General features: G+C 38.9%; 1 protein-coding gene across 2 annotated transcripts in view; it reads left to right on the top strand.

Annotated features, from left to right (window-relative positions):
* Positions 1–26306, top strand: part of USP22 (ubiquitin specific peptidase 22) — a 71308-nt gene that overhangs the window by 9566 nt on the left and 35436 nt on the right. Inside the window, exons 2-4 of one of the 2 annotated variants that reach the window (XM_009889202.1) lie at positions 4761–4874; positions 5423–5467; positions 10361–10462. In XM_009889202.1, the coding sequence (XP_009887504.1) occupies positions 4761–4874; positions 5423–5467; positions 10361–10462 (261 nt within the window). The remainder of the gene's footprint in view (positions 1–4760; positions 4875–5422; positions 5468–10360; positions 10463–26306) is intronic. The other variant, XM_009889203.1, reaches the window with a different exon arrangement.

Genomic DNA, 26306 nt, shown 5'->3' with positions numbered 1-26306 from the left:
CCCCCAGTAAGTACCTGTGATTCTTAGTGATTTCAGCGGAAGCCAGCTTGGACCACCATTTAGCAGGACTAGCCTTTTTTTATTTAATTATATAAATAAATAAAAACTAAGTATACATTTTTTTTGTGACTTGTAGAGTTGATAAGGCTATGATTGCCTTGATAGAGACTGAAAGGATCGGAGAAGAGCGTGAATAGCTTTTAATGTGTCTGCTCACTAGTTTCTGGCAAAAACTCAAGTACGTAAGTCGATCGATGCCTCAGATGAGTCTGCTAGCCTGTTTTGGCATTTTTTAAAATTTATTTTTTATTTCCTTATTGAGATTAGTAAGATTTTCTTACTCGTATCAGTAAAATCTTATCAGTTCAGAAATTCTGATGAGTGATGCGGTTTCCAGGTGCTAGGAAAACAGGAAGAATGCAATCAGAAAGTTGGTTTGTGCTAATATATCAGATAGAAGAACACGTGGAGAGCTGGCTTGAAGTTTAGAAAATCACTTCTTGTGAACTTGAGACTATTATCTGGAACTGGTTTAATGATTAACACTTGATGCGAGAAATTAGGCAGTATGAATTAGCTTAGGATGTTGACTTAGAATACTGTCTAAAAGCATTACCAATTTAGTCCCCTTTGTTACAGAAGGTCAACAAAATGTAGGTGACTTGCATAGAATATGAGTGTGTGTTGATTTTGGGTTGATAACATGCCAAGATTGAGTCACAGAAATTCGCAGCAGAATTAATTTCAATAGAGGTAAAAATTGACTTGAATTCTGTGTTGCTGTTTGTTTTGTTGCACTTTAATGCAGCCAGTGTTCCAAGGAAGGTGATACCAAAACACGGTTCACAAATATGTCATATCTGATAGAAGGTTGTCGTATAATATGGTGAAGTGTCCCATTTTCAGCTGAGCAACGTTAGTTCTGCTCACCTGGGTCTTTTGAAAACTGAACACTCAGGTTTCTTAACTGCATGAGACGTGCGCATCCGCACACTCTGGATGTGGCACGTTTCCCGCTTTTTTACATATTGTTGTTATGTTCCCATCATCTCTGGTCTCTTAACATTTTCACAAGGACATCGGTGGATATATTTGGCAAAGCAAAGCACTCAGGCTCAAACAAAACACTTTACTTGGCTCCCAGCTGGAGAGTTTGAAGACCTCTTGCTGCCTAAATTTAAACTTTCACCCATGAGCTGTTGTCTTTTGAAACTTACTGTCACTTGCACCAGTAGATAAAGTTGCTTTCGTTCCCGCATGATCTTTTGTGATGCCTCATTGTTTGCTGATAGCTTTGTTTTTAAATGAAAAATGAGATATCTTTTGACTTTCTCCCTCTTGTGTTACAGCTGTTTAGAAGTTAGTATATGAAGGGGAACGAGATCTGACTTGAAAATAATTGTAGCCTGTTCTCAGCATAGAAGGCATAAAAGCAAAGAAAAATGTTACATTCCAAGAGGCCTTTTTATTCTTAAATTACTTTGCCTGTGATCCACAAGGAGGTATTTTGAGTTCCTGAAAGAAGGAACTAGATTGATCAAATTTAATAAAATGACATGATTTTTTAAAATTTCTTCTGGTTCTTCCCTATGAAAGAAAAAAATGTATTTCTACTGAATGTGTATTTTTTTTTTTTTTCAGTGTAATCAATTCTGTATGTGTATTAAAATAAAACTGTGTTAAAATACACTGATTTCACCACCCACCCCCTGCCAAGGTGGGTAGTGGTAGTGTGAGGAAAACCAGATATGGGAAGGTAGGAGTAGCAGCCATTCAGGTGAAAGAGCTGTTCGTCGTGAGGAATGTGGAGCATCATGGCAGAGTTGGCAGTGGATTAATCTGAAACACCTAGCTTTCATTTCTAGGTTAGTAGTTCCCAAACTGTTTATGAATTTGAGGCCTGTTTCTGTTAGTTTTGTGACCCCCAAATACTAATGCAAATTTGTTGCATGTGCATTCTCATACTTTACTCTCGTAATGATATATTTTTTTTTAATGGAATTTTCTGGTTAAGTGGTTCAGTTTGGGGTAAAGCTTCGCAGCAATTTTCTTTTTTTTTTTTTTTAGCCTGTTGCTAACCATGAGGTGAAATTTGCGTTGTTCCTCCCCAAATCCTTTGAGGGAGAAAGTTTTATGTGGACTTTGTCCTTTTGTTGTGGGGTAAATGTCAGTTAGTGCTAACGAATGGCTTGCTTTGGAAGAATTTCTGTCAGTAAGACAGTCCCTTGGGGGGTTCCTCCCTTGGGGACCCCAGCCTCGCAGAGCAGCTCCGCCGGCGCGGTGGCTCACCAGAGCGACTCGCTAGTGGATATTTTGCACTTTGCCCTAACGAAAACATTCTTTTTCACCTCAAGAAGACCAGAAGAAGAAGGTTAAAGTACATTTCAAGGGGAAAAATTCAAATTATACTAATTTGAAACAATTAACTGAGGAACTTTACTAGTGGGCTCTTTTCCTAGGATCCTGAATCTGAGCAGCCAGCCGTGTTTTGGCTTTCATGAGAAACTCCTGCCCTTCCTTTGTGCTGTAATCAGGCCCGTGTGGCCGCCTCGTCACTGGTGCTTGAGGTAATTTGTCCAAAACCTACTGCAGGCTTTTTAATGCCGTTAAAAGTGTTGGCATATATACAACTGTATTGTTCACGTAAGTATGTTGGAGAGAGGATGTTTTCTCAAGAGTCCTTAATCAGGCGCTGGACAATTACGGCTTTTACTCTGCCAGTGTTTCTGTTGAACTTTCTGATTCTTTACGCCAGAAATTCATTCTGCTCTGAACAAATGGTGTGTGTAAGGTGGTCTCTTGTTGGTTTGGATCTTGACATCTATACTTCATCACTCATGCATGTAACTCCAGAAAGCTGGGAAAAGTAAGGAATCCTCTGAACACAACGTATGCCGACTCATTCTGATGGTAGATTGAAAGTATTAGTGCTCACAGAGGAGCTTATTTAATATTCTGCCAGCCCTGTTCTGTTATTTGGGGGCAGGGGGAAGCCATTTGTGGGATCTTTAAAAAAATATACGGAGAATAATATTTGATTTTGTGTTTTTGAGACCAGTACTTTGGATTTTCAACCATTCTTCACTGAAAACTCTGCAATAGATAGTGGAGTAAATATAGAACTCTAATGCTCTGTAGCTTAATTGTAAATTGCCCCCCCCCCCCCCCCCAGCATAGTGTTTTGTTACTGATCTCCACTGCAGCGAAGACTCTTAACCCCTTTTTGTGATGTTTCAAAGGAGTTTATTAATCCTCTAGGCACCAGGGTGAAAATTCTGGTGTTCAGACATTGCCCAAGGTAACACAAGCAGCCCTTGCCCTCTTCTGCAAACTCATGGTGGGCCAAATAGACAAAACAAAAGAGTGAAATAATGAAGCATGTAAGCAAGATGACAGCCAGTAGACATCATGCAAACTGGTTTAGAGTAATTGTTCCCTTTATTACATAATAGGAGAAATAACAAACAATTTGACATAATCAATGATTTTGAAAGAGGAGGAGGAGGAAAAAAGGGTGTACAGGACTAAAGGTGAGGGGTAGCAGGTTGTGAGAGGGGTAGAGGCTGTGAAGGATGGATGAGATGAGGTTGGAAAGAAGCCTTTCCAAGCGTGCCAACCTTACCCAGGCCACCGGCCCACGGACGGGGCAGCGCACCTTTGTTTGCCTGATGAGACCGACAGCAGAATTCCTGCCGCGTGGCGCGCGCTTTGGCGGATTTATGACTTCAGAGTAATTCAGTTTTCTTTCTTGCAGGCCACCTAATGTGGTAATGGTTTCCTTTGTTTAAAACAAGTTTCCACTGTACTGAGACTTCTTTAATAATGCTATTTATCTGGCAATAAAAGGAATTTGGAAATAAAATAAATGGAGGATACACTCTTGAGGGAGGATGGTGATGTGTTTCTCAGCTGTCTGCTAGATGCAGATTGTATTTTAGTAGCTGGCTAAGAATTTGTCAGTGCCTGCTGATTTTTTTTTTTTAACTTTATTTTATTTAAACTTTGTGGCTTTTTTCCATATCTATGTACAGAAAATCAGCAATTTGCTATGATTAGTTTGCACTTACTTCTTCCTTGGTATATGTTTAAGCAAAAAGTAATTTCCTAGTTAGCTGATTTATTTCATTTCCTGGCTTTCCTTCATTTAGGGTTGTGTAAGAAAAATATTTTTAATGGTGGTCGATGTTCACATGTCCATTCTAAATGGGCATGTGAAATTGTGAGACATGTAACCTGTGGAATAAACTACTCCAGAAAACTATTCCCCTGCACAAGTACCTTTGAGCTTTCAGTGCTGTCTTCTGTTTGAGCCTTCATGTGGATAGGTGCTTTCTAATTATTTTAATGGCTTTGAGTAGAGATTACTGAAGAAAAAGACAATTCAAGCTTACATATGAAATCTTATAGTACGAGTTCTGCATGTATTTTAGTCAGTCACTGTAATTATGCCTTTTGGTTACTTATGTCTTTGAAAGGTATATTGTGAATTACAAACAACTTGTAGGCAGCTAATGCTTTGTTGTCTTGTATAGTTTTCTTGTTGTGCCAGAAGCGATTGAATAACTCTCACTGTAACAGGAAAAATTTCCCTGTTTTTTTTCTCCTTTTTTTAATCCTCCAGATTCTAAGGTACAGATTTTACTTTTTGTGGACTGCTGAGAAGAAAGAGTGCCTGACTCGGAAGCCTGCTTTAAAATGTCTTCTAGTTTACGAACTCACGTCTTTTTTTCCTCCTCCCCAACTTCCCTTCTGTTTTGCAGCCATAGACCTTTTGTATGGGGGTATATACTGCTTTATGTGTCAAGATTACATATACGACAAAGACATGGAACAAATTGCCAAAGAAGAACAACGAAAAGCTTGGAAATTACAAGGTTTGGTTTTCCTGCCTGAATTTCTTGTTTCTGTTTTTAATCATTCCTGTCCCTCCCATTTGTCAATGGCAAAAAACAGTAAGGGGAGGAAAGAGCTCTTTAGCCGTAGTAGTGCAGGCCTTGGGAGAGAGAGATGTCTAGCTATTACTTTCCAGGAGTTAGACTGTTAGTTTAACATGTGCGCCACACCTAATTGTAGCAGAAATATTTTATTTTTAATTGCAAAACAATATAGAAATATCTAACATTAATCCTCTAAAACTTGCATAATACCAGTCAGATCTGTATTAGGTAGAAAATGTAACAGTCTGCTCCTTTAGGCTAATTTAGGTGATATAGGCAATAAATCTGTTCCCCTCACATGAAATGCCACCCTTGTGTGTGATATTTTTTTATTTTTTTATTTTTTTAATAGAACGTGCCAGCTTACTTACACACCTGTGCTTTCATGGTACACGCACAGTATCTATGTAGAAATATTTACACACAAATATATGTACACACATTTGTTTTATTCAGTTTGCTTTCCCTAATTTTTTCTTTTTTAGCCTTCACCCCAACAGTGGTTTCTCACTACCAGTGTACAATGACAGGTAAGAGGCGTGGGCTGGCGACGCACTTCACTAACAAGCGTCCCTTTGCTGATTATCCTGCCATTTTAGACATGAATCACAGTTAAGAATGCCAGTTTTATCGTGCAAATTGTTTTCCTCTTGCTTGGATATGTTCCAATGATTGAATAATTACAGCAGACTTGATTTCATAAGCCCTTTCCTTGATAGAACTACTCCAAAACAAACCTTTTCTCCTTTTTTTGGAAAGGAAAGGAAGTAGCATTTACCTTTAACTGAGTAGTTTTAAGCATCAGTTATAAAAGCTTGTCATCATCCATTTCCAGTGGCCTCTAGGGGGTATGTTTTCTTAAAGTGGGAAAGTCTGTATTTGAAGACAGATGACTTCTGTCTAGTAATGTCTCTTACTGAATCCATGGCATCCTGTTTCAATGTGACAGCCTTAGTCAGGGCTGATATGACTTCAAACCATTCTTAACCTCATTTCCAATTTTAAAAATAGCAGCGAACATCGTATTAACTAGAGCTTTTCTCATGGCGTTTCAAAAGTATAGCTGCTTTTACTTAGTTCCTACTACAGAACCCATTCTACTTTCTGCTTATTCCCGATTTGGAGGGAACTGAGTCAGAGGAAAGGAGGATAGTGAGATTGCCAGCAAGTCCTAGAACAAGAAAATACAGTTTAAAATGCTGTAGCACAAAGCACTGGTTTTCAAAGCAAGGCAAAATGGAAACATGGTTTTAAACCTCTCACTTAGGCTATGCACCTCTTCTGAAAACTCCTTCAGACCTTTCTAAACTGTGTTGTTTTGCGCACCAAATTAATCAACTTCAACAACATAACCCTTCTTCATGATGCTATAGAGGAGGAAGGCCCCCCAGTTCCTTATCTTTGAACATGTAAACTCCAAGAGCAGCTTCTTAAATATGTTGCCCTTAACAAATGATATTTGTGCCTTCTGGACTGAGATGCAGCCGGTTTGTCCTCCTTGGACGTTTGGCTGCTATGGCTTACATTCTAGGGTAATTACAGCTATGAGATTGTTCATCTTCTTGTCTCAAACCAGAAAGTCGTGCAGCGAAGGGAAGAATCACTGAGAGTAACTGCTGGGCAGAAAAACCTTCTCTGCACTGGTTATCTGACTAATGAACAACATATAAACATGCATTCGTATATGTTTATTTAATATGAATATGAACTCTCCTGTCCCTGGAGAACAAATCTGTAATGACCAATGAAGATATAAAATGAAGGAATAGACAACAACACACTTCAAATTACTGGAGTACACAGTATAGACGTTGTTCTTCTTTAAAGTCATGGCATAGGATCTTTGGTTTTATGGCTTTTCGTTGTGAAGCGATGTGCGTTTCCCTGAAAATTTATCTGAGGAATGAGAAAGGGAGATACATGGGAGAAATAATGAAGAATTAGGTCATCTTTTTTCCTTCTTTCTATTGCTTCAATCCGTCCCCTCCTTCCCATAGTGACTCATGTTATCTGGAAGATTATAAAGTATAAAGGGGGAGGAAACCCATCTTGCTCCAAACTGGATGTCAAGATTAGTACAAACCTCAACTCGGTGTCTTGGGTTTGTATTTCCACCACAGAGTTAGTTTATCTCGGATAGTGTGGCCAACTTAGCTGAAGAAGTGAATCCAGATTGCAAAAACTGAGATTGGCTTAAAAATTGGAGTGTCAAAATTGTATATTTTGAAGCTTCTATCCACAGTGCTTGAAGGGTATTAGTTTATAGTCTACTAGATGCTCACATAACAACATGATGCCTGGAGAAAAAACTTTAAGAAAAACCCCAAATATAATGAGATTCATTTCATACTTTTGTAATATTAACTCTTAGTGTGATGAATTCCCATGTCCAGCTGTAGTTCAGGGTTATGTGATATAACTCTGAACAAGTTGCAACTCTGCCATATTTTTTTTTTTCTATGGTATTGAATATTCATTAATAACGAAGGAGATGAGAATACACGGAGCCCTTCATTCTAATTAATGTTTGGATCTTTGGGAGGGGAAAAAGGGGGATTTGCTGAAGTAGAGCAAAGCAAACAATCTATATTAATTATTACCTGCAAAAATTGTGACTTTTATAAACTAGAGCCTTCATTGCCTTTTCCTTCACTCATCCATGTGTCCTTGATAAAGTCTCTGAAAAATGACAATTTGTGTACTTTACCTAATAAAATTAATTCTTGGATGGAGATTTCACATGCTGACTTGAATCTCTGGCTACTTTATTGCATCATTTTTAAAATGATGAATTTTCACTCCTATAACGCTACTTTCCTTTAATTGTAAATGGTAACCTGTGCATGTTTTGCAAATCTTTGTTTAAGGTAGTTTATATTGGAGGTTTTGGCATGTTTGTGGGTGTTATTAAACCTTTTATTAAATCTTTTTCCTTCTTTGTGTATTTTGTTGTTGGGTTTTGTGTTTTGGTTTGGGGTTTTTTTTTTGTTTGTTTGTTTAAATTTTAAACACTGAATCATTCCTAATAAATGGTTCTATCTTTTCCAAATTTTCAAGAATAATAAAACCTCAATATTCTCGTTAAATTCTATAGCTGGAACAGAACACTCTTTAATTTCTGTCCTTCACTTAACTTGTGCTCTTTCTAATGAAAGGCTTCTGTAAGAAAGTTTTCTGTCTGTTTTGCTCTGTGTTTGTTGTGGCTTTAACTGTACATGGTTTTCTGTTTGGTTTAATTTCTTTTTAATTAAACAATACTTGATTCACCCAGAATCCTGCAAAGTAATCCAGCCTGTCATGTTTAACTTTACTTGAAGAGTTGCTCTTGTGGAATGCTTTGGTCCTCATCCTCTATAAGCATTTAAGCTATATAATTATATATAGATATATATAAATATATATGAATAGTCCCACTGACATATGTGGCACTATTGCATGCCTAAAGTTGAGCGCACATGTGTTTCCAGGTGTGAATTTTGTTATATCTCATTTAAACCAGGATTTAAACATATCCAAGGTTGGGGTTTTTTATTTCCTTATGAGATTTCATCCCACTGTCAGATTATACTGTGTTTGGCCATGTTTAAACTACAGCGAACCCAAATGCAAGAGTTCAAGTCTACAGCTGGCCAGTGCAATAGCTGGTACTAACGTGGTGTTGAAAATTATTTTGAGCTTTTTCACAAATCAATTTATATAAATTCCTAAGGGAGTATTACTAATATGAGAAGGGTTGCTGAAGACATCTAATATAAAACTTGTTGCAAGCCAATGTTCTGTCATATGTGAACTGTCCATATGTGCGTCTCTAAAGTTGCTTCATTCATTTGCCTATGTATACTGTAGAGTGTATTCAAAGCATTGCAGCTGTTTATCTCATCAATCTGTTACCCAGTAATTAGTTTCCTTTTCTGTTTTCCTGGGTGTGTAGCTTGATGCTGAACCTTGGATAAAGGAAAGGGACTATATGATTCTGGTATTCTTTCTTATGCTTCTTGCATAATCTGTTGTTGAATCAAATAAAGTGAGTGATGGGTGCATCCATGTAAATAAGAATTCTCTAGTCCTCAAAAATCTGAAAATGAGACCTTTTATTACTAGAACCTGGAGGGTCAGTAGTAACTATAAATTGAACGTTTTTGGGTGGGTAACTTCTGACAAGCATAGCTATTTCTGAAAATGAAGATCAAAGAGCTATTAAAATTTAATGTATATTATGCAGAATGTGTAAGCCTGTAGCTATATTTTCTACTCTCCTTTTCATATGTATGATTTATAATTTATTTTCTGTAGCACAGCACTGTTTCTGCTCCCTGCATTCTGAAAAATAACTCTTAATTGACTTTAATCCTCAGTTTTAGAATACGTTGCTTGTCATCTTATTCTTTATTTTTAATGCCATGATGCTTTTGTGACTTGCTATAATTGAACTTGCATAGTAATTTCTCTGTGCTGCGTAGAATGCTGCAGCAGGACTTGGCAGTCAGCACATGAGTCTTCACTGTTGTGTTTTTCTTGTATCAGATTTACACGGAACACAACTCAGTGCTTACTTCAGATCTATGCTCTGTGCTACTCACTTGACTCTTTTCTACTGCGCTTTCCTTTGAACAAAAGAAATGTATTGGAAATAGTGTTGATGTTTAAAGAAAATAATGACAGATTTTAGCTGCAGCTCATGAGAAAGGCTAGTTAAGTATTTCCACAGTTTGGGTTGGTTGGTGGGAGGAGGGTTATGTTTAAACGTACTACTAATTGCATTTTTAGGAAATATTAGATATGTCAGTAAAGTTAGTGTTTAGAACTTGCTAATATCTGGTCCTACATCAGTGATTATAAGGAGAGGTCATACTCTGTAATGGTATACCCTCAGACATGTAGAAACTGTGTTTAGTATATGGAATTACTAAATTCTGCTGTTCATCTGTAAAGATTAAGCGTGTATCTGTCCATTAAGTTGGGTCAGTTTTGATTTATTTAATAACTCGTCGAAGTATAGGGGATGAGGTTTCTTGGTTATCCTGTATCTTCTCCTAAAATCATAGGGTGGTTCTGTCATTTGAGCACACCTCCTCTGAGCACAAAGAAAGGCGTTTCTGAGTAATAGTGGATTTAATCTTGTGCTGGAATTTCTTTTTAACTAAAGGAGGATTATAATTCAATAGTGGAAAAATTATTTGGGCTAGATATTCTTTTTAAGTGAAGAAGTTCTTTTCTTCTTTTAGTTCTTACTTGTTGGAAGATTGGTTGATATTTTTCTAAACAATATTTTTTGGGGGGAACGGTAGAAAGAAATCAGTCTCTTGTAGTTGTACGTAGATTAAATCTAACTTAATGGACAGCATGTTGAAAGTTTTTACTTGAACAGAGTTTTTAATCCTTTTACTAAACAACTTCCTGAAACTTTCTTTTCGTCTGCTTAGGCATTGGAGAGAAGTATTCAACATGGGAGCCAACCAAACGAGAGTTAGAATTGCTACGACACAACCCCAAGCGAAGAAAAATAACCACAAACTGCACCATAGGTAAGTTCTAGAAATCCTTTCCAAAGCTGATTCTCAGCCACTTGTATGTTCAAAATTTTGTGATGGTTTTTCATAAATATTTGTACCCTGAGGTAATTGTAATCAATTTCCTTAACCATTAGGATAACAAAATAAACTTATTTCACACTACCTTTTTCTCCCTGTAGAAGGATATCTGCTCTGTCCCTTCAGGTACTAATGATGATTCATCTATGTAACAGCTACAAAACAGAACTTTTTTTTTTTTTTGACAATATGCATTTAAAGGCTTTAGCAGAAACCAGTGATGTTATCTCAACTCGGTTTTCATCAGAGATCCCATGCTGGTGTTTGAAGGGAAATCCTGTAGTTCAGATGTATCCTTAACCATGGCAGTCTATTGGTAAATCTGTTTTTAGCAGACAGAATAAGCACAGTGATGTCTTTCTGCTTCATGTTCTAAACTGTAAATAGGGTCTCTTCAATTTCATATTGACTCTGAAAAGATGTAATTTATTCTCCAGTGTGTGTCAAATAGCAGTTTTGAAATGCATGTCAAATGTTTAATGTTTAGAGTTCAGTAGTCTGGAGCAAAGAACTCTGAAATGGGGGCGTATCTACTTACGGCTGGAGAGTATTTGGGTAAGGGTGATGAAAATGAACAACGCTCTCCAATTTTTTTCTGCTGTCTTTATGTTGGCAGAGTAGGGGGTTTATAACCAGCTTCCTGAAAAGCTCTAATGAAGATTTTTGGGCATTTTCCTACGCTTCTAAATGCACAGTAACATTTTAATGGTGACGGTACAAGGTCAGAGATGTAGCTATAGACATTGGAAGTAGGAAACTGTTTAAAAAGTTTTTTCTAATTTTTAAGCTACTTACTGTTTTATGAGAATGCGTCACACTTTTAGCACATATTTGCTTTTGTCAAAATACACTGAACATAATTGCTAAAACTTTCTAATGTCATGTTTCTAATCCAAAATATGTGTATATTTGGAAGAATGGACTGAGAAGCACAGAGTAAGTTGTAGTAAATTGAAATGTACCAGGACAAGAATGTAAGGTTGTATATAATGGTAATTCTAAAGAAGGGACCTATGCATTTGCAATAGTGGAACAGGAAAGACAATTGTAAAAACATCTGGACTTTAGAAACTTCAAGCAGCCTAGGAAAAAATAACTAGGCAAAGATTGCTTGCATCGTGTTCACACTGGCAGTTTGTGTTTTATGAAATTTATATTTTGTATATTTATAATATACAATTTATATTTTGTAAATTTATATTTTGTATATTTATAATATACAATTTATATTTTGTAAAGACGGTTACAAATTACTTAACAGAACTGCGCAGGGGGAAAAAAGAGTTTGATAGAATTTTGAAGGTGAATGTGACCTTTCTGAAGAATTGAAGCACGTTTCTGTGTTTCTCTTTCCAATTTGAAGGAATGCTATGCCTACTCTTAAAGGATTTTAAATTTTTCAGTCTGTTTAAAAAGGACATGTCTGGTTGCATGAAATCTCATACAACGCTGCATGGGCGGGGGAGCGCTCATGAAACACAGGGGATAAGGGAAATGACTGATCTCTTTACTTCTGCAGGCATGCTTTTAATAATTTCTCCTACTGAGCCCTGGAGCTGTCTATGTGCTGAGATTTAGAAAGAGAAAAAAAATCAAAGCACCCAGGAGACATAATGCAGTTTTGGGCTACAGTTAAAAGCAGAAGACTAGCTTTCTTTCTCAAAAATACATTGGGGGTTTAGCTGAAGGAAGAAAAGACCTGCCATTGTCCTTGAGCCTTTTCTCTCCATCTAACCTGCTGCTAAATATATATCTGCTTCAGAGGCTGTTTCCCTTCACTTTCCTCACATTGACTTGTCTGTTTGCAGTTTCAGATCAGTGAAGAGCCTATATGCAGACTGAAATGCTGCAATTATTTGGACATTCCCATTTCTCTCTTTTTCTAATACTCAATTCTTTTTACATCAAGTTTTTATCAATCCCATAGCAGATATTAGTGAATCCAGTTTCTCTTCTGAGGTAGGTAAATGGCCCAGAGAATAGGCGTAATGTCCAGTTTTATTGATTCTGAAAATGGAGATGATGTTGGTAACCATCTATAATAAGCATTGCACATCTGTTGATCAGCTCTGTTTACAAAAGAGTCTGTTAAAGCATAACCAGCTGCCTTTTAGGTATAAAATGCTCTCTGCAAAGCTGTTTTAAGAGGAAGGCACTGGGTGTTCGCTGCTTTCTGTCTTACCTCCAGAGATACACCGATGTCAGGTGGGAGTCGGCATGTTTAACTGCTCTGCAGTGACCTTCTGCAATGGTTACTGTGCCTGTGCCTCTTTCAGCATTTGTGCAAGACAAGTGTATTAGTATTATAACTAAAGTAGGTGGGACAATACTCTGAAACCTGGACAGGCATGGCCTTGAAATGATATATTTAACTTGTATGGGAAGGCCTTGCATGTGATTTTGAGCTCTAATAATAAAATACATTAAAGTTGATGTTCATATCTAGAACACACTTAAGTGGTAAAATATATCTTGTTGTAGTTTCCTCTTACATCTATATTATTTGCATGACACCCGTTTAGGTGAATGTTTTACTCTGTGGCAGAACCTTCTTTGTACGTAAAGGGATTTTTTTATTCCAGATTTGTAGCAATCGCATGATGCTTCTGAAACAGCTGGATGTGTCTGCTACTTTTTGAGCTGTTAGAACTTTTATACAGCTGCAGGATCCTTTATCTTTCATTGACACCATAAATTAAATCTGAAGAATACTCAGTCATGAAATGAATGTGTTATAATGGAGGATTGAACTGGTAGTTCATTAGAAGAAACACTGTGCAAAACAAGCTTCTGATTTAGTGAAACGAAATGATGTTTTCACTTACATGACAATTTGAAACCCATTGAAGAAGGAATTTCTTGTTCACATCCTTTAAAAAATAAAAAAAAGCAACACCTCCACCCCCCCAAAAAATAACAACCAAAACCCAACAAAACAAAAAAACCTCAACTAAACCCCATAAATTTTGCTTGGCTCTCTTATTAAAAGTGTGTATTTCCATCTCATAGATCCTTTTCCAGCTAGTGAGAAGATAGATTAGGTAACTTTGCTTGAATCACTATTTTGCCATTGAGCAAATTGCTCTTCGAATGAAAAGTTGCATCAGGCACTGCTACAGGGTGTAGAACCTGTGCTGATTCCTGCCTTTCTGGGGTATAAACAAAGGGCTGTTCCCAACGTTGCACTTAAGCATCTTCAGAGTGACTTGGAACGCACTGTTAACCAGGTGGAAACGTTGAGCTGTCTACGTGTAAGAAGACATGATAAAAAATCCTCGCGTAGTGTAGATTTTATGTGAGGCATTTCATATCCTGATGTCCTGAGAGACTTGAAATGTCGATGGTGTTTCTGTATTTCAAGACATTCGAGAAAAGCATATGGTCTACTCGGAGAAAAAACATCTGCTCTTTGGTAGAAGTATCAGCTCAAGACATTCTCAGACCTTGTGCCCCAGATGCTATAGCGTGCTGCCCTTTTCATTGTGCTGGCACAGCTGTTTTCAGATCTAGATCAGACTGAAGGGATGGTGTATTGCGGGAATGCAGAGGGTGAGTGGAAAGTAGACATTTCTAAGTAATTGTTACGTTGTTCTCAGCAGCAGTACGGAATCATGGCCTAAAATATTGAATTCATAGAATATTTCTTTTCATAGAAATGCTCGTCTTGATTTTGGGTTGATGCTGGTGTTTCAAGCATCCTATATGCACCAAAACTTGCATACAGAAAATTAGACAAGATCTAACAATTATTAAAATAGATTCTAGCAGCATAAAAGGAAAATCTAATTTTTTCAGTCTCTCCTTGCCTGTGAGGAGGCTGCCTGCAGCAAGAGGGTGGTGACCAAGTACCAAGTTCACAAGCAATTTTTTTATCATGGGGTTGCACTAGAAGTGAAAGTAATACAGTACCTTTTGGGAACTATTTTCCAAACCTCGTCTTGCTCTGCTGTCATTAATACCCCCAGCAGATCAGCTCTCCCGGGAACACGGAGTATTAGCTTGGGATCAGCTGGTCTCTGATTAGCATATGAAGTGACTTTGTGGCTAAAGATTGGTGTATTAACAATGGGAAGAATTAGACTCCCAAGGCACGGGGGTAATTAGCAGGAGCCACCTGGGATTCCCATTTGCAGCCTTGCAAAAAGGCAGAGGGGGTAGCCTTTATCGGGGAATGAGCAAATCCTTTTCAGAAAGAATGATGAGGTGTGGGGGAGGTGGCAAAAAAACAAGAGCTACATGGGAGTAGCAGGTGGTTTTTGCAGCTGTGCGAGGCTAAGCAGTGTGATGTGACGGAGAGCAGCATGAGCGGAATAAATATTGCAGCAGAGCTGCCACGTAAAGGTGGCAAGGGAAGAGGAACCGTGGCCTGGAAATATTTCTGGTTCTCTAGACAAACTACCGTGACCGTGTCTGCTTCTGTAGAAGTAGCAGTAACTTGAAGGTGTTGAAGACTGCGTTAGTGCTTGGAAGTTTTTTGGGAATGTACCAGCTTTCTGGTGTACTTTTTCTAGTTGAATGCTACTTAAGGCAGCGCAAATGGAAAAGCGGAATGAAAAACGTGGCTTGGTACAGCACTGCTTTTTTAGCTGTAACTTAAACGTATAAGTTATTGATTTGTAAGGAATAATACTTTTATATGTGAAATCGTGACCACACAAAGTGCACCTAGAATAGAAGTCTTTTTGATTCTTCAATTTTTCTTAGACTTGTGTGATGAAGGAAAGGCAAACCGCCTTTAAGATTACTCAGGTGACTGTTTCCTCTGTGACTTCATAAATAGAATTCTTCCTCTAACTTCATAATTAGAATTACAGGTTGGAAATCTGTTTCCTAAAAGGTTGGATTAGTAAAATAAAAAAGTGCTACCCTTCTATCAGGGCAATCCTTCTATTGCTGTTTTACCTTGTCATGAGCTCTGACAGTTGGACTGAGTTGTGTAGTATTTTTCCTAGGTCTCAAATTGATAAACCTGATAGTAAAAATAAATATAAAACCCCTTTCCTTTCAAAGCTCCCAGGGAATTTCAAGGAAAATTTGAGGGGTATGAATCTTTTAAGAATTGTAGGACAAACTGTGATTTACTTGCTGAGGTTTGTAGAGATTTGCTTTCAGAAACTCGTGCTAGAGTTTTGAAGTTCACCTCTTTGGCAACATAAAATATAAAGCTTTCCTCTGCAAAAGACATGGCAAAAAGAAATGCCAGATTTGATATTTCAATAGCCTTTTTGTGTATTGATTGTTGTCTAAGAGCACGTCACCTAGTTTTCCAAAGCTAATGCCAGAAAGTAATATGCATCACTGCTGTAACGTCACTCGGTATGATTTATCTTCACAGCAGTCATTGATTGAGTTATCTATAATTTAATTGCTCCTGGGTCAGCTTAGGGATGACCACAGTATCACTGAAGTCCCTGCAGTGTTTACTTGCTTGGAGTCAGCAAACTTTTGTAGCAGAACCTCTTGTAATAGAAAAGTCAGTCATCTAACCTTCACATTTTGAAGAGTTTACTAATTCACAGTACTTCTTCAGAATGCATATTTGATGCCAGGCTAGCTTCACTGAGGAATGGGGGGGGGTGGGGGGTGTCTGTTCTTACTACCTCAATATTTGATTGAATTTTAGGCCCTCTTTCAGAAAGAACATAAGTTGATGTCTTTCAGTATATGAGTCGCCCTGTTTGTTTTCACTTCATGTCCTGGTTTTATAGGGGCGTACTCTAATGAGCATGATGAGAACCAAACTCTCCCCTGGGCATTCACCCTTGTGCTGTCAGGCAGGCTGCAGAGTCTGTTCAGTTCATTAACCTGGCAGAAAACATTGTCCTTTTTGGTGGTGGTGGTTTTGCAAGAGCCGCCTTCTCCTGTGTCACCGCACTCAACAGTTTGGCAAAGGCTCTGACGCAGGTACAAAGCTGGCACGAGGAGGGGACGGCACAGGAAGGGGATGCGGGGCTGGGAGAGAGGGGAACCTCCTTTTGCTGACAGCAAGCCACGCTGCGTCTGAGCTGTCGTTTCGTTTGTCTACAGTAAAGTCAGCAAAGATTAACTGCTCTTGGATCGTTAGAGTAAGCCAGGAAGTCAATTTTAAACGGAAAACAAACTTTTCAAGCTTTTTAGGATCCCATGTGAAGAAGGCAAATTCTTTAAGAAGCTGGCATCAGTGATAATGTGGCCTATATTGTTGCATATTTAGCTTAATTTTTTTTTTTTAGTAAATACTACATAATTACGTGAATTCCTTCTTGTCTTCTAAGATTCTAAAATCATAGAATGGTTTAGGTTGGAAGGGACCTTGAAGATCATCTAGTTCCACTCCCCTGCCCTGGGCAGGGACACCTCCCACCAGCCCAGGTTGCCCAAGGCCCCGTCCAGCCTGGCCTTGAACACCTCCAGGGATGGGGCCTCAACAACCTCTCTGGGCAACCTGGGCCAGTGCCCTACCACCCTTAAAGTGAAAAATTTCTTCCTAATATTTAATCTAAATCTACCCTCTTCCAGTTTAAAGCCGTTACCCCTCATCCTGTCACTCCATGCCCTTGGAAAAAGTCCCTCCCCAGACATCCAGTAGCCCCCTTTAGGGACTGGAAGGCCTCAATGAGGTCTCCCCGGAGCCTTCTCTTCTCCAGGCTGAACACCCCCAACTCTCTCAGCCTGTCCTCATAGGAGAGGTATCTTATATTTATCAATTTACTACTTTTTTTGAAAATCAGTAGTAAGGCTGAAATCTTGATGACCTTTTTGGCTTATGCCATTTACTGTTCCTGCTGTAGCATATATGGAGAACCTCAAAGTTCATGGCGCTTCCTTTTCAGCCTTTACACACAGTCCCCCTCCTCAAGAGAGAAAAAAACGAAGCTCTTTGGAAGTAACTAATACAAAATGTTTGCCTGTCTTTTACTTGATGATTGAGGAAGAGTTGAAACTTGCAGGGCATGCTTTTCAGCTTGTAAAGATTATTGAATGAAGGACGCAGATTCCCTTCACAAAGAACTTTTTTCCCCGAAGGGTTTAGTCCTGCTTTCGAGTCCATGCTGTAACAAGTTGAAGTATAAACCAGTTAACATCTTTTCTCCAGGGAGTATCAGGCAATAGTAGTGGGATAGCTGGGAAAATAAAATTATATATTCAAGGAAATCCATGGGTAGTTCTGGGCCTTGTTAGACCTGCCAGTATCTTTGGTTGATCTTCTTGCAGTAATGTATGGATTGTAGAGGAAACCACCAGACCTAACTTTTGTAGAGCAGGAGTATTCTTATCAGCTCTTAGAATTATGATACTTAGACATTATTTTTTTGCAGTATCTGTGTACAGAATAAATCCCATGCCTTTGCTTCATTTCCAGTAAAAATTAACAAAATGTCAAAACCAATTTTGAGAAGTTACCTTGAAGCTTGCGCTTGGTGGTAGGTTGGCATTGGGAACAGCCTTTGCAGTGATGCACTAAATGTGTTCTGGAGGAGATTCTTCGGTTCAGGGCTCTGCTTGAAGGTTTTAATTTGCATGGCTTTACGTGGGAGCAGTTTAGTTTAAAACAGAATAGCAAGCTGAGTAGATGATTTGGGTATATTTGCTCTCTGAGGAGTAGTGGGTTTTCATACAGGTTTTAGAATTCTTTAAAAAAAATATGTAAAAAAAAATTTGAATGGGTTGACTTATTTTCCTTCCCTGTAAAGCTTGTTTTGCATGTTTTATTAGTGGGAGAGAGACACCAATGTTTAGGCACGTGTGTAGCTGCAATAATACAAAATATTGCAGATGAAGAAATGTTGACATAAGCATCGAAGTTCGTAAAGCCTGAATTCTAATCTCCAGGGATATTTACCTCAAATACAACCCCTGCAGACTGTAGGAGGTTACAACCACTTGTATGTGAAATAAGCAGATTGCAGTCAGGGTTGAATTTTTCTGTTATCCTATCTTGGAAAATTGCCATTCATATTACTTGCATAGAAAAGACTTTAATTTTGTAACTCTAGGTGGCTCTTGGGGATTCGAGACAAAGGAAGATACACTGTGTGTGTTCACAATATGAAATTCCTTAGAAGACAGGGTTCTTAACCCAGGGCTTGGATCATGTTCCAAACTTCTAACTCAAACCTGATTTTCCTCCTCTGGACTTTTTAAAGCGGGTCCATGGTTGGTACTGATCCATACACTTAATTTTTAGTTTACAGACAGTGTTTCAATTTGACTTTTCTAAAATTGTATTCTGCACTTCTTCAGGTGAAACTTTATCATTTGGACCCAGCTAGGTAGCAGCACAAAAAAAACTTTTTTTTTTTTTTTTCCCCCCTCTCTGGATGCTGATTCAGCTTTCTAGTGTAAAATGTTTGCTGACTCAATTATTTGTCCTACCTGTCTCCTTCTAATGGTAGTTAATTTTTTTTTTTCCCCTGTGCTGTGCATTCTTCACTAAGTCATTATATAACTTCAATATGCAGTCAAAACACTAGGCTTTTAACATGAAAAATGCAGTAAATGTTACTCACTTGTCATCATCTGCTTGAACAGGTTTTTATGGGAATGAGAGGTTTCTTATCAAGGAAAAACCCAATAGCAATATACAGCCAGAATTTGATTGTGGCCCTCTGCAAAATATCTTTATTTAGAGAAAGTATTTTTTGGTCAATTGTTTAAAATTAAAGAAAATCAGTGCACTTTAAAGTAGTGTTTAACTGGCTTAAAAAGAAATAAACCAGTGGATGCTTACAGAAAAACAGATGTGCTAAAAGTGCTTGGCTTTCTGTGTCAGCACAGGCAGCAGACCTTGCCCTTCTTCGACAGCAAACCCTGAGGTCAGCAGGTTTGTCTCTTGGTTTTTTGACCACACTACATGAAGTTGATCCTCTAAAAACCAAAGCCTCTCTTGAAATGGAGCATGTATTTTTGCTGCACGGTGGTGCAGTCAATGCAAAGATAGTTTCATAGTCTCTCTAAATTAAGAGCCAGATAAGGAAGTTCAGAATTAGCCCGTGTAGCTACGCTGATTACAGTCTTAACATGTGTCTGTCGTCTTGTCATGGGTACAGACGCACGCTTAGCATGAGAAGGTTCTTTTTCTTACTATTAAGAAAAACCAACCCACACCAAAGAAACAAAGTTTGACTTGCCGCTGCATTTTAACCTGATGAACTCTGTGTCGTTACAGAGAGCATAGCATTTTCAACAAGGCCAGTGATCTCCGTCTCAGTTTTGTTCTTTTGTGGATCGCTTTTGGATTATATTTACTATGACCTTCCATTCTGCTCTTTCATATCTGCCTCTAGAATTGGGCTTTGTGTGGACAGAAGGTAGATACAGTATATACTGAAACTAGGAATATGCATAAACAGCATGTGGCATGGTTTGTGTGTTGTGGATTGTTGGAATAGCTCTGTGCCAATTCATCAACAATAATTTGTGCATATTAATATATTTGGATGCATTTAATTTCACTGGCGGTTAGCCTGCTCCTTAAGTTATTAATTTGTGAAATCTGTTTTGAGGAAGGGTAAAAACTTGTAGGCAGCATATGGTGTGATATTGGGGGGAAAGGACGGCTGCGGGTGTGAATTTTATTTTGTCAGTTTAGTGGGAGTACCTCTTGTTCTTTAAAGATGCCATCTGCACAGGATTCTCACTGTAAGGCTTATGCTTCTGTGCAGATCATGCAAGATCTCACTGAGCTTTTAAGTTTGGCTGCTTTGGGGGAGGGCAAAGAGAATATTTTATTCTGTGCCACCTTTTGAAGTATTTTATTTTGTCTAAAGGCTTTTTTTTTTGCCATCAAGTTGCCATATAAAGATACCTTGAAGGGTCTATAACTTAACTAGCTTTTAAAGGCTAGTTGTCATAATGTTCCGTATCCATCATGCAGTTGTTTTGACAAACACGGTTCATGTTCTTTGCCTGCTGATGTTCTTTTTTTGATGTTGGGTATCTTCTATCTGTTCTCCCTGACCTTCATGCAATTACCAGATTAATCATTATTTTCATGCTTAGGTTCATAGGACTTTAATGTCTTGAACTTGTAGGGCGTGTGAGACAGGGCAGCTCTTACTTCAGTCATATGGTTGCTTTAGGAGCTTCTCCATACCTTTATGCAACTTCTTTGTATTCCCTCAGCTCTGTGTATCTGAGCGTACGACGAGCACCATAGTTGTAAGGGGTCTGGATTCACTGTTAAACTAAAGCATTTTGTGCAACACCTGTATGTGACATTTCATGTTGTATTTTTTGCTGTGCAAAAATGGCACCTTCTTGTTTCTCTGGATGTGCCGTGTGCTTGGAGTGTATCGCGTTTCATCTTTCTCCTGCAGCCAATTGATCTTCATGTGTTATAGGCATCAAATAATCAATATAGATAGCGTTAATTCTGCTTTGAGGTAGAGGGATGGACTAGGTGACTTCTCAACATCTTCTACAGCTATGTTTCCTGTGATTTTAGTTGAAGATTCAATGCGCTTTCCAGTGGTTTGGTCAAAACCACTCACTTTGTTTTGTTTTGGAAGCATGTTTCTTAATATAAATTCACAGGGAACAAATTCTTGCAGTCCCTTGTCTTGCTTGAAACAGCTTCTCTATTTACATGGGCGATATGAAAAATTAACCTTAAGAGGTTTGTTTGTTTGTATTGCCAGATATTTTAGGAATGCTGACTCATTTTACCAGGGAGAGGGTGTGCACACATGAGCCAATTACCATCAAATCAGAAGGATGAGAACTTAAAAAGACGTCAGATGCTCCTACCTTGTCTGTGTGCTTGGTCTTAACCCAAGCATCCAGCTACTGCAAAATAAATGACAGGCTGTAACCTCACACCCTGCCTTACTCTGCCCACACGGTTAAGAGATCACTTGCCTTGTTTGAAGTGCTTTAAGCCTGGAGAAATAGAAATAAAAATAAGCGTAATTGGTCAGTACTGTTCTGGAGGGTGAGGGGCACACGGTGCGTGCGCACCGCTGAACTCACAAAGTATCTACAGGTAAATGAAACGATAGGGAGTGTGCCCCACGGCACAGGATGGGAACTCCTCTGGGCGGTGAAATGGATCCTGTTTTGGCATCCTTAGTTTGCGAATTGGTTCAAAGATGTGCATATTGTAAGTATAGTACAGAGAGTACTTTCTGTGTCTGGCACACTGTGTACACTCAGGAGTCGCTGTCTGGCTTGGGGGTTTTGTTTCATCTGTGCAATAATATAAAATGCTACACTTTGTGTTTGATCCTACTCTTGGTAACTCATTTGATCTGTTTGCTTCAAGGTTGTCACTTGTCCTTAGGTTCTTCCAACAATACATGTTTGAGCAGCATGTGTGGAAAGGCCGATCTGTTGCTCTGAGGAGGAATCCATAGTAAAGCTGCCTGTGGTCGTCATTGCTTAGAGATGTGCATTTTTCTCCCAAATCTGGCAAAGTTAAGGGTAACCTTTCTTGAATCTCATCTCCATCTATTGCTGATTTATTTCCATATCATTACTAGAACTTCTTTTTTAAAATAAGTTATAAACGTGTATCTCCTATGCTGAGCCTTTAGTGCAGTGTTGTTTAAATGTTATGCAGTTGCTTTTAATTGAAGGTACAGCACGATACGGGGACGCTGCAGAGCTCCTCCAGAATTGATTCATAGCACTGCTGATAGCTGCAAGCTTAAACTTTTCTTGACACATACTGGCAGGTATGACACAAAGGAGATAAGCTGAAATACCAGATCCAGGTGATCGGTTTGCTTCGTCCTGTGACTCTTTTTTGCTTTACTAAAGTGAATGAATGATGCATTGAGCCACACATGGAAAAGCTCATATGCAGAATACCTGTGTAGTCTAAAAATGACACTGAGGATAGTTAGCAGCCCTGATTCCAACAGCAGCTATTACCTGTTCTCCATCCCTTTCTGAGTGGGAAGCAGGAACTGTCCTGAGCAGGACAGTTAATTTTGGTTTCCAGAGCCATGTGGTAGGAACAGGGATAACGGCATTAGGGCTATGGCTGTTTTCCTCCCCAGCCTGTGGCTTTTAGACAACTGCCTGCGCTGGAAGTTTGTTACAGCGGAGGGGATGCGAGGACTGGCTGTCTCGGAAAGAGAGTGACAGTTCCTGCATCCCTCCCTCGTTCTGGCACTGGCCCTTCTGTCCTGACCTGCGGTGAGCCGTGTGAACCCGCTCAGGCGGGTCAAAGACTCATCACTGTTTGCAGGTGATGAGTTCACCCCCTCAAGGTGAGACTGCTTTGTTCTGGCAGACAGGCAAGGTGGACCGTTTGGCCACGGAGTCAAGCAGACGCCAGCCCTGCGCGGGAGGAACATCCCTTTTGGCGTCGGTGAGCTGTTAGATGGGCTTAGCTGTCATGTGAAAACGCCCTCACCTTCCTCCTCCCTGTCAAAGCCGGTTCCTGTGTTTTGTATCGCTCTGTAATATTAATTTGGATGTGTGAGCAGTCATGGGATGAAAAAGCGGAGGGGGCGTTACACACCTCTTGTGAGTCAGGGTCGATGTACTGGGCCATTCCTGATGGCTGGCAGAGCTGCTTTTGGAACCGCTCCAACAACTGAGAGTCCCAAACTCCCTTGTTGCAATGTTTTCTAACTGTGAGACAATTATTTTTAATATCTAATTAAATTTCACTTCTTGTGAGCTCAGTCTTTTTTTTATTATAGCTTTGGTAGGCCACAAGAGTTAATTACAGTCCTCTTTGCAGTGGCCTGTAACATACTTGAAAATTGTCAGCCTAGCTGTTCCTCCATCAGCACTATCTTTTTTAATTAATTAACTCAACCAGTGGGTCCTTTAGTTGTTTCTTCAGTCTCAAATATTAATTTCATGCAAATTTTCACTCATATTCTTGACTTCTCTCCAGTTTGCATAGATCTCTTTTTAAAATGGGTGGTCAGTTCCAGCCATCATCTGGCTGAGGTTTTCCTGTCACCAGGGCGGAATAATTAATTACCTCCCAGGCCTTCTCATATTCCTCTTAAGTTTCAAAATCCCATTTGTCTCAGAACTACAGCACGGTATTAAGTCATTTAGGTTGAGTTGCTGCAGCCATCGCTCCTTATTTTGTTTGTCCGCTTAATTTTTCTTGTTTCTTACTTCACAATTGTTTTTATTGAATTTAATTGATTTCAGATAGTTTCTCCCATTTAACAAGTTGCTTTTGAATTATTGTTCTGTCTTCCAATTACGTTGGCATTATCTTGATGTAGTTTGTCCCTTCTGTGAGTATGCATTAGGTGATGTCACTGGAGCTATTGAATAAAAATAGTGAATGCAATCAATTCCCTGTTAACTGAGAGGGGTGGGGACAAACTAAACGCTGGAAAAACATTATTGGTGTCTGGAGCCACACTGAGTCAATGCAAATTCAGCTGAAGCTCAGAGCAGCATGAATGTGCGCAGTGTCAGCGTGGGTCTGTAAACAGTACGAACATGTTCGCGTGGCGCTGTGCCCGAGGTAATGAGCCTTCCAAGAAGGACTGGGGAATGCAGTGCAGAGGCACTAAATCTGGTTGCATAAAGAATGCAACCGCAGTTACTTGGTCCGGACTACTTAATCTTGCCTGTACAGAACCAGCGCTTTTCTTTTTACGTTGTGGTGGAGATGAACTATATTGTCCTCATAGACGTGCTAGAAAATAAGTTTGTCTCTACTGCTGAGCAGATGCTGCAAACGTCGTCCTGCATATGTCCTGGGAATTAATTGTCGGTAGGTCGTTACCTACTGTAACCTTTCATGGGTTTTTTGCATATTTTAAGGGAGAAAAAGAGTAAGACTGATGACTTTTGAATGGCAATCCTAACACAACATAAAAAAGGATAAATCTGGAACATCTCTTCTGAACGTTGAGGTCACTGCAGAACTGCACAGTTGCACACAAATATGCCAGAAATTACCGAAAAAAAGACTTTGAATTGTCATGTGAACCTGAATGAAGTACTTGAGCATGCCTTTAAGTCTTGCATTTAAGTCCTAACACTTAACAGGAGATTTTTTTTTTTCTTACAGCAAAGCTGGGAAATACAAACTGACGTGGTGTTTTGATTTTTTTTTTTTTTTTTTAACCCCTCGGTAGTCTGAAAGGTGGGGAACTGATGCTCTTCTAAAAGCAAAACCACCCTCAGCAAGAAAAATAAGTAAATGGCAGAGCATTTAGTTAAGGTCAGAACTTCCATTCGGTGCACGGGATACGTTTCCTGGGTTTTTTGACTTGTCAGTTACTCGGCTATAGAGCAAACCGTGTCTGGTTAATTTGTTTAAATGGCCTCACCAACCCATCTTTGCCTCGGGGTGAAGTTGTGTCAATAGGTATACAGATCAGTAGTGAGGAGGAATTCCACTTTGTACAGCAGTGACATACCGAAACTGAGAACTTTCTGGGTTTGGGTGATTTACCTGTCTAAATAGTCTTCCGGTTATGGTGATATGTACAAGGAGGAATATTTACTATTTTCTGTTTATTTCAACAGTTAATGATTTTACTATACATGTACTATTCATGGCATATACTTCTTTTCTCCCGTGTACCATCTTTTGTAGCTGGACTCCAGGATTTTTAACTGGAAACAAACTCAAGGAGTTTCCTTTTGTACATATAAGCAAACTTTTTTTTTAATTGAGCAATCTGTTATTTCAATAGTAATGGAAAAAATGCAGGGATCCAGAATCCTTTTGCCAGAAATTGGAAGGTTAAAGATGGGTTTTCATTTAGAATGCAAATATTTCTTTTTCCTGAGACACTTTTTTTTTTTTTTTTTTTTCCCCTTCCAGAAGGCCTTTTCTGATGTAATTGCCTTTCTGTTTGTGTAGGGGTGGGTAAACTTGTAGTTTATGGTGCAAGGCATAATGCAGTGTATCTAAAATAGTCCTATAATTTATTTTTGTTCTATTAACAATTGTTCTTAGTCCTTTACTGACTGATTCTGTTCTCAGGTCTTCCATGTTTTAAATTAGTTTCCTTATGCACCTTGGTGCTTATGTTAGTTTCCCAGAAGGGATGGGGGGGGGGGGAAACATGCCAACTTTAGGTCAGTATGTGTAAGGAGGAAAACCCACCTCATTCTTGTGTGTTTGCATAGGGTAAGCAGTGCAACAGATACAGATAAATTTACTTTCTGGTCTAATCCCAGTACTCTACAGAACGGACTTAACTTACGGTTCCCCCCAAATGATGTGTGTGCAGGTCAGATATGTAAACTAAAGAATGGGTCTTCCAGCTGCGCAGGAGTGCATGTGTGTGTCTATTAGGGCTTCTGGATGGAATGGGCTTTTTATTGGACTTTTGTCAGTTTTTGTTTGTAATTGAAACAGGAAAAAGATCCAAATTTATTTAACAAGATCATCTAAATAAAATGTAGTCTGTCATCCTCTCAACCTCCCAGAACTGCAGGATTCGACATATATATATATATATACACACATGATATTTAATAGGTGGTTTTGGTAATGGAATAATATAATATAGAAAAATATTTATATTAGTATTGAATATAACATATATAGAAAAATTGAAAACATCCATCCCAAATCTCTTTTTATCAGAAACACTGCTCTAGATCTCTCTTCTGACTTGAGATTTAAAAGGCTTCACTTAAGTTTGGTAAAAGCAAAACAGTGATTGAGGTTCTCTGGGTTGTGTCTCTCAGTGATTGAACAGCTTGAGGGGGCAGGGAGGGTGGTGGGGGTGGGGGTGGTATAGCTCCAAGAAAGGTGGTTTGTTTCAGAAGAGATTTACAAGGATTCAGAATGAGCTATGACTAACCTGGCACCCTTGAGTAACTGGAGAAAAGGAGCCAAGTCAGAAAAACA

Source organism: Charadrius vociferus, unplaced genomic scaffold (assembly GCF_000708025.1).
Source record: "Charadrius vociferus isolate BGI_N301 unplaced genomic scaffold, ASM70802v2 scaffold787, whole genome shotgun sequence".
Classification (NCBI taxonomy): Eukaryota; Metazoa; Chordata; class Aves; order Charadriiformes; family Charadriidae; genus Charadrius; species Charadrius vociferus.
The sequence above is the reverse complement of the archived record's forward strand: the minus strand, read 5'-3'. Positions and strand labels throughout refer to the sequence as shown.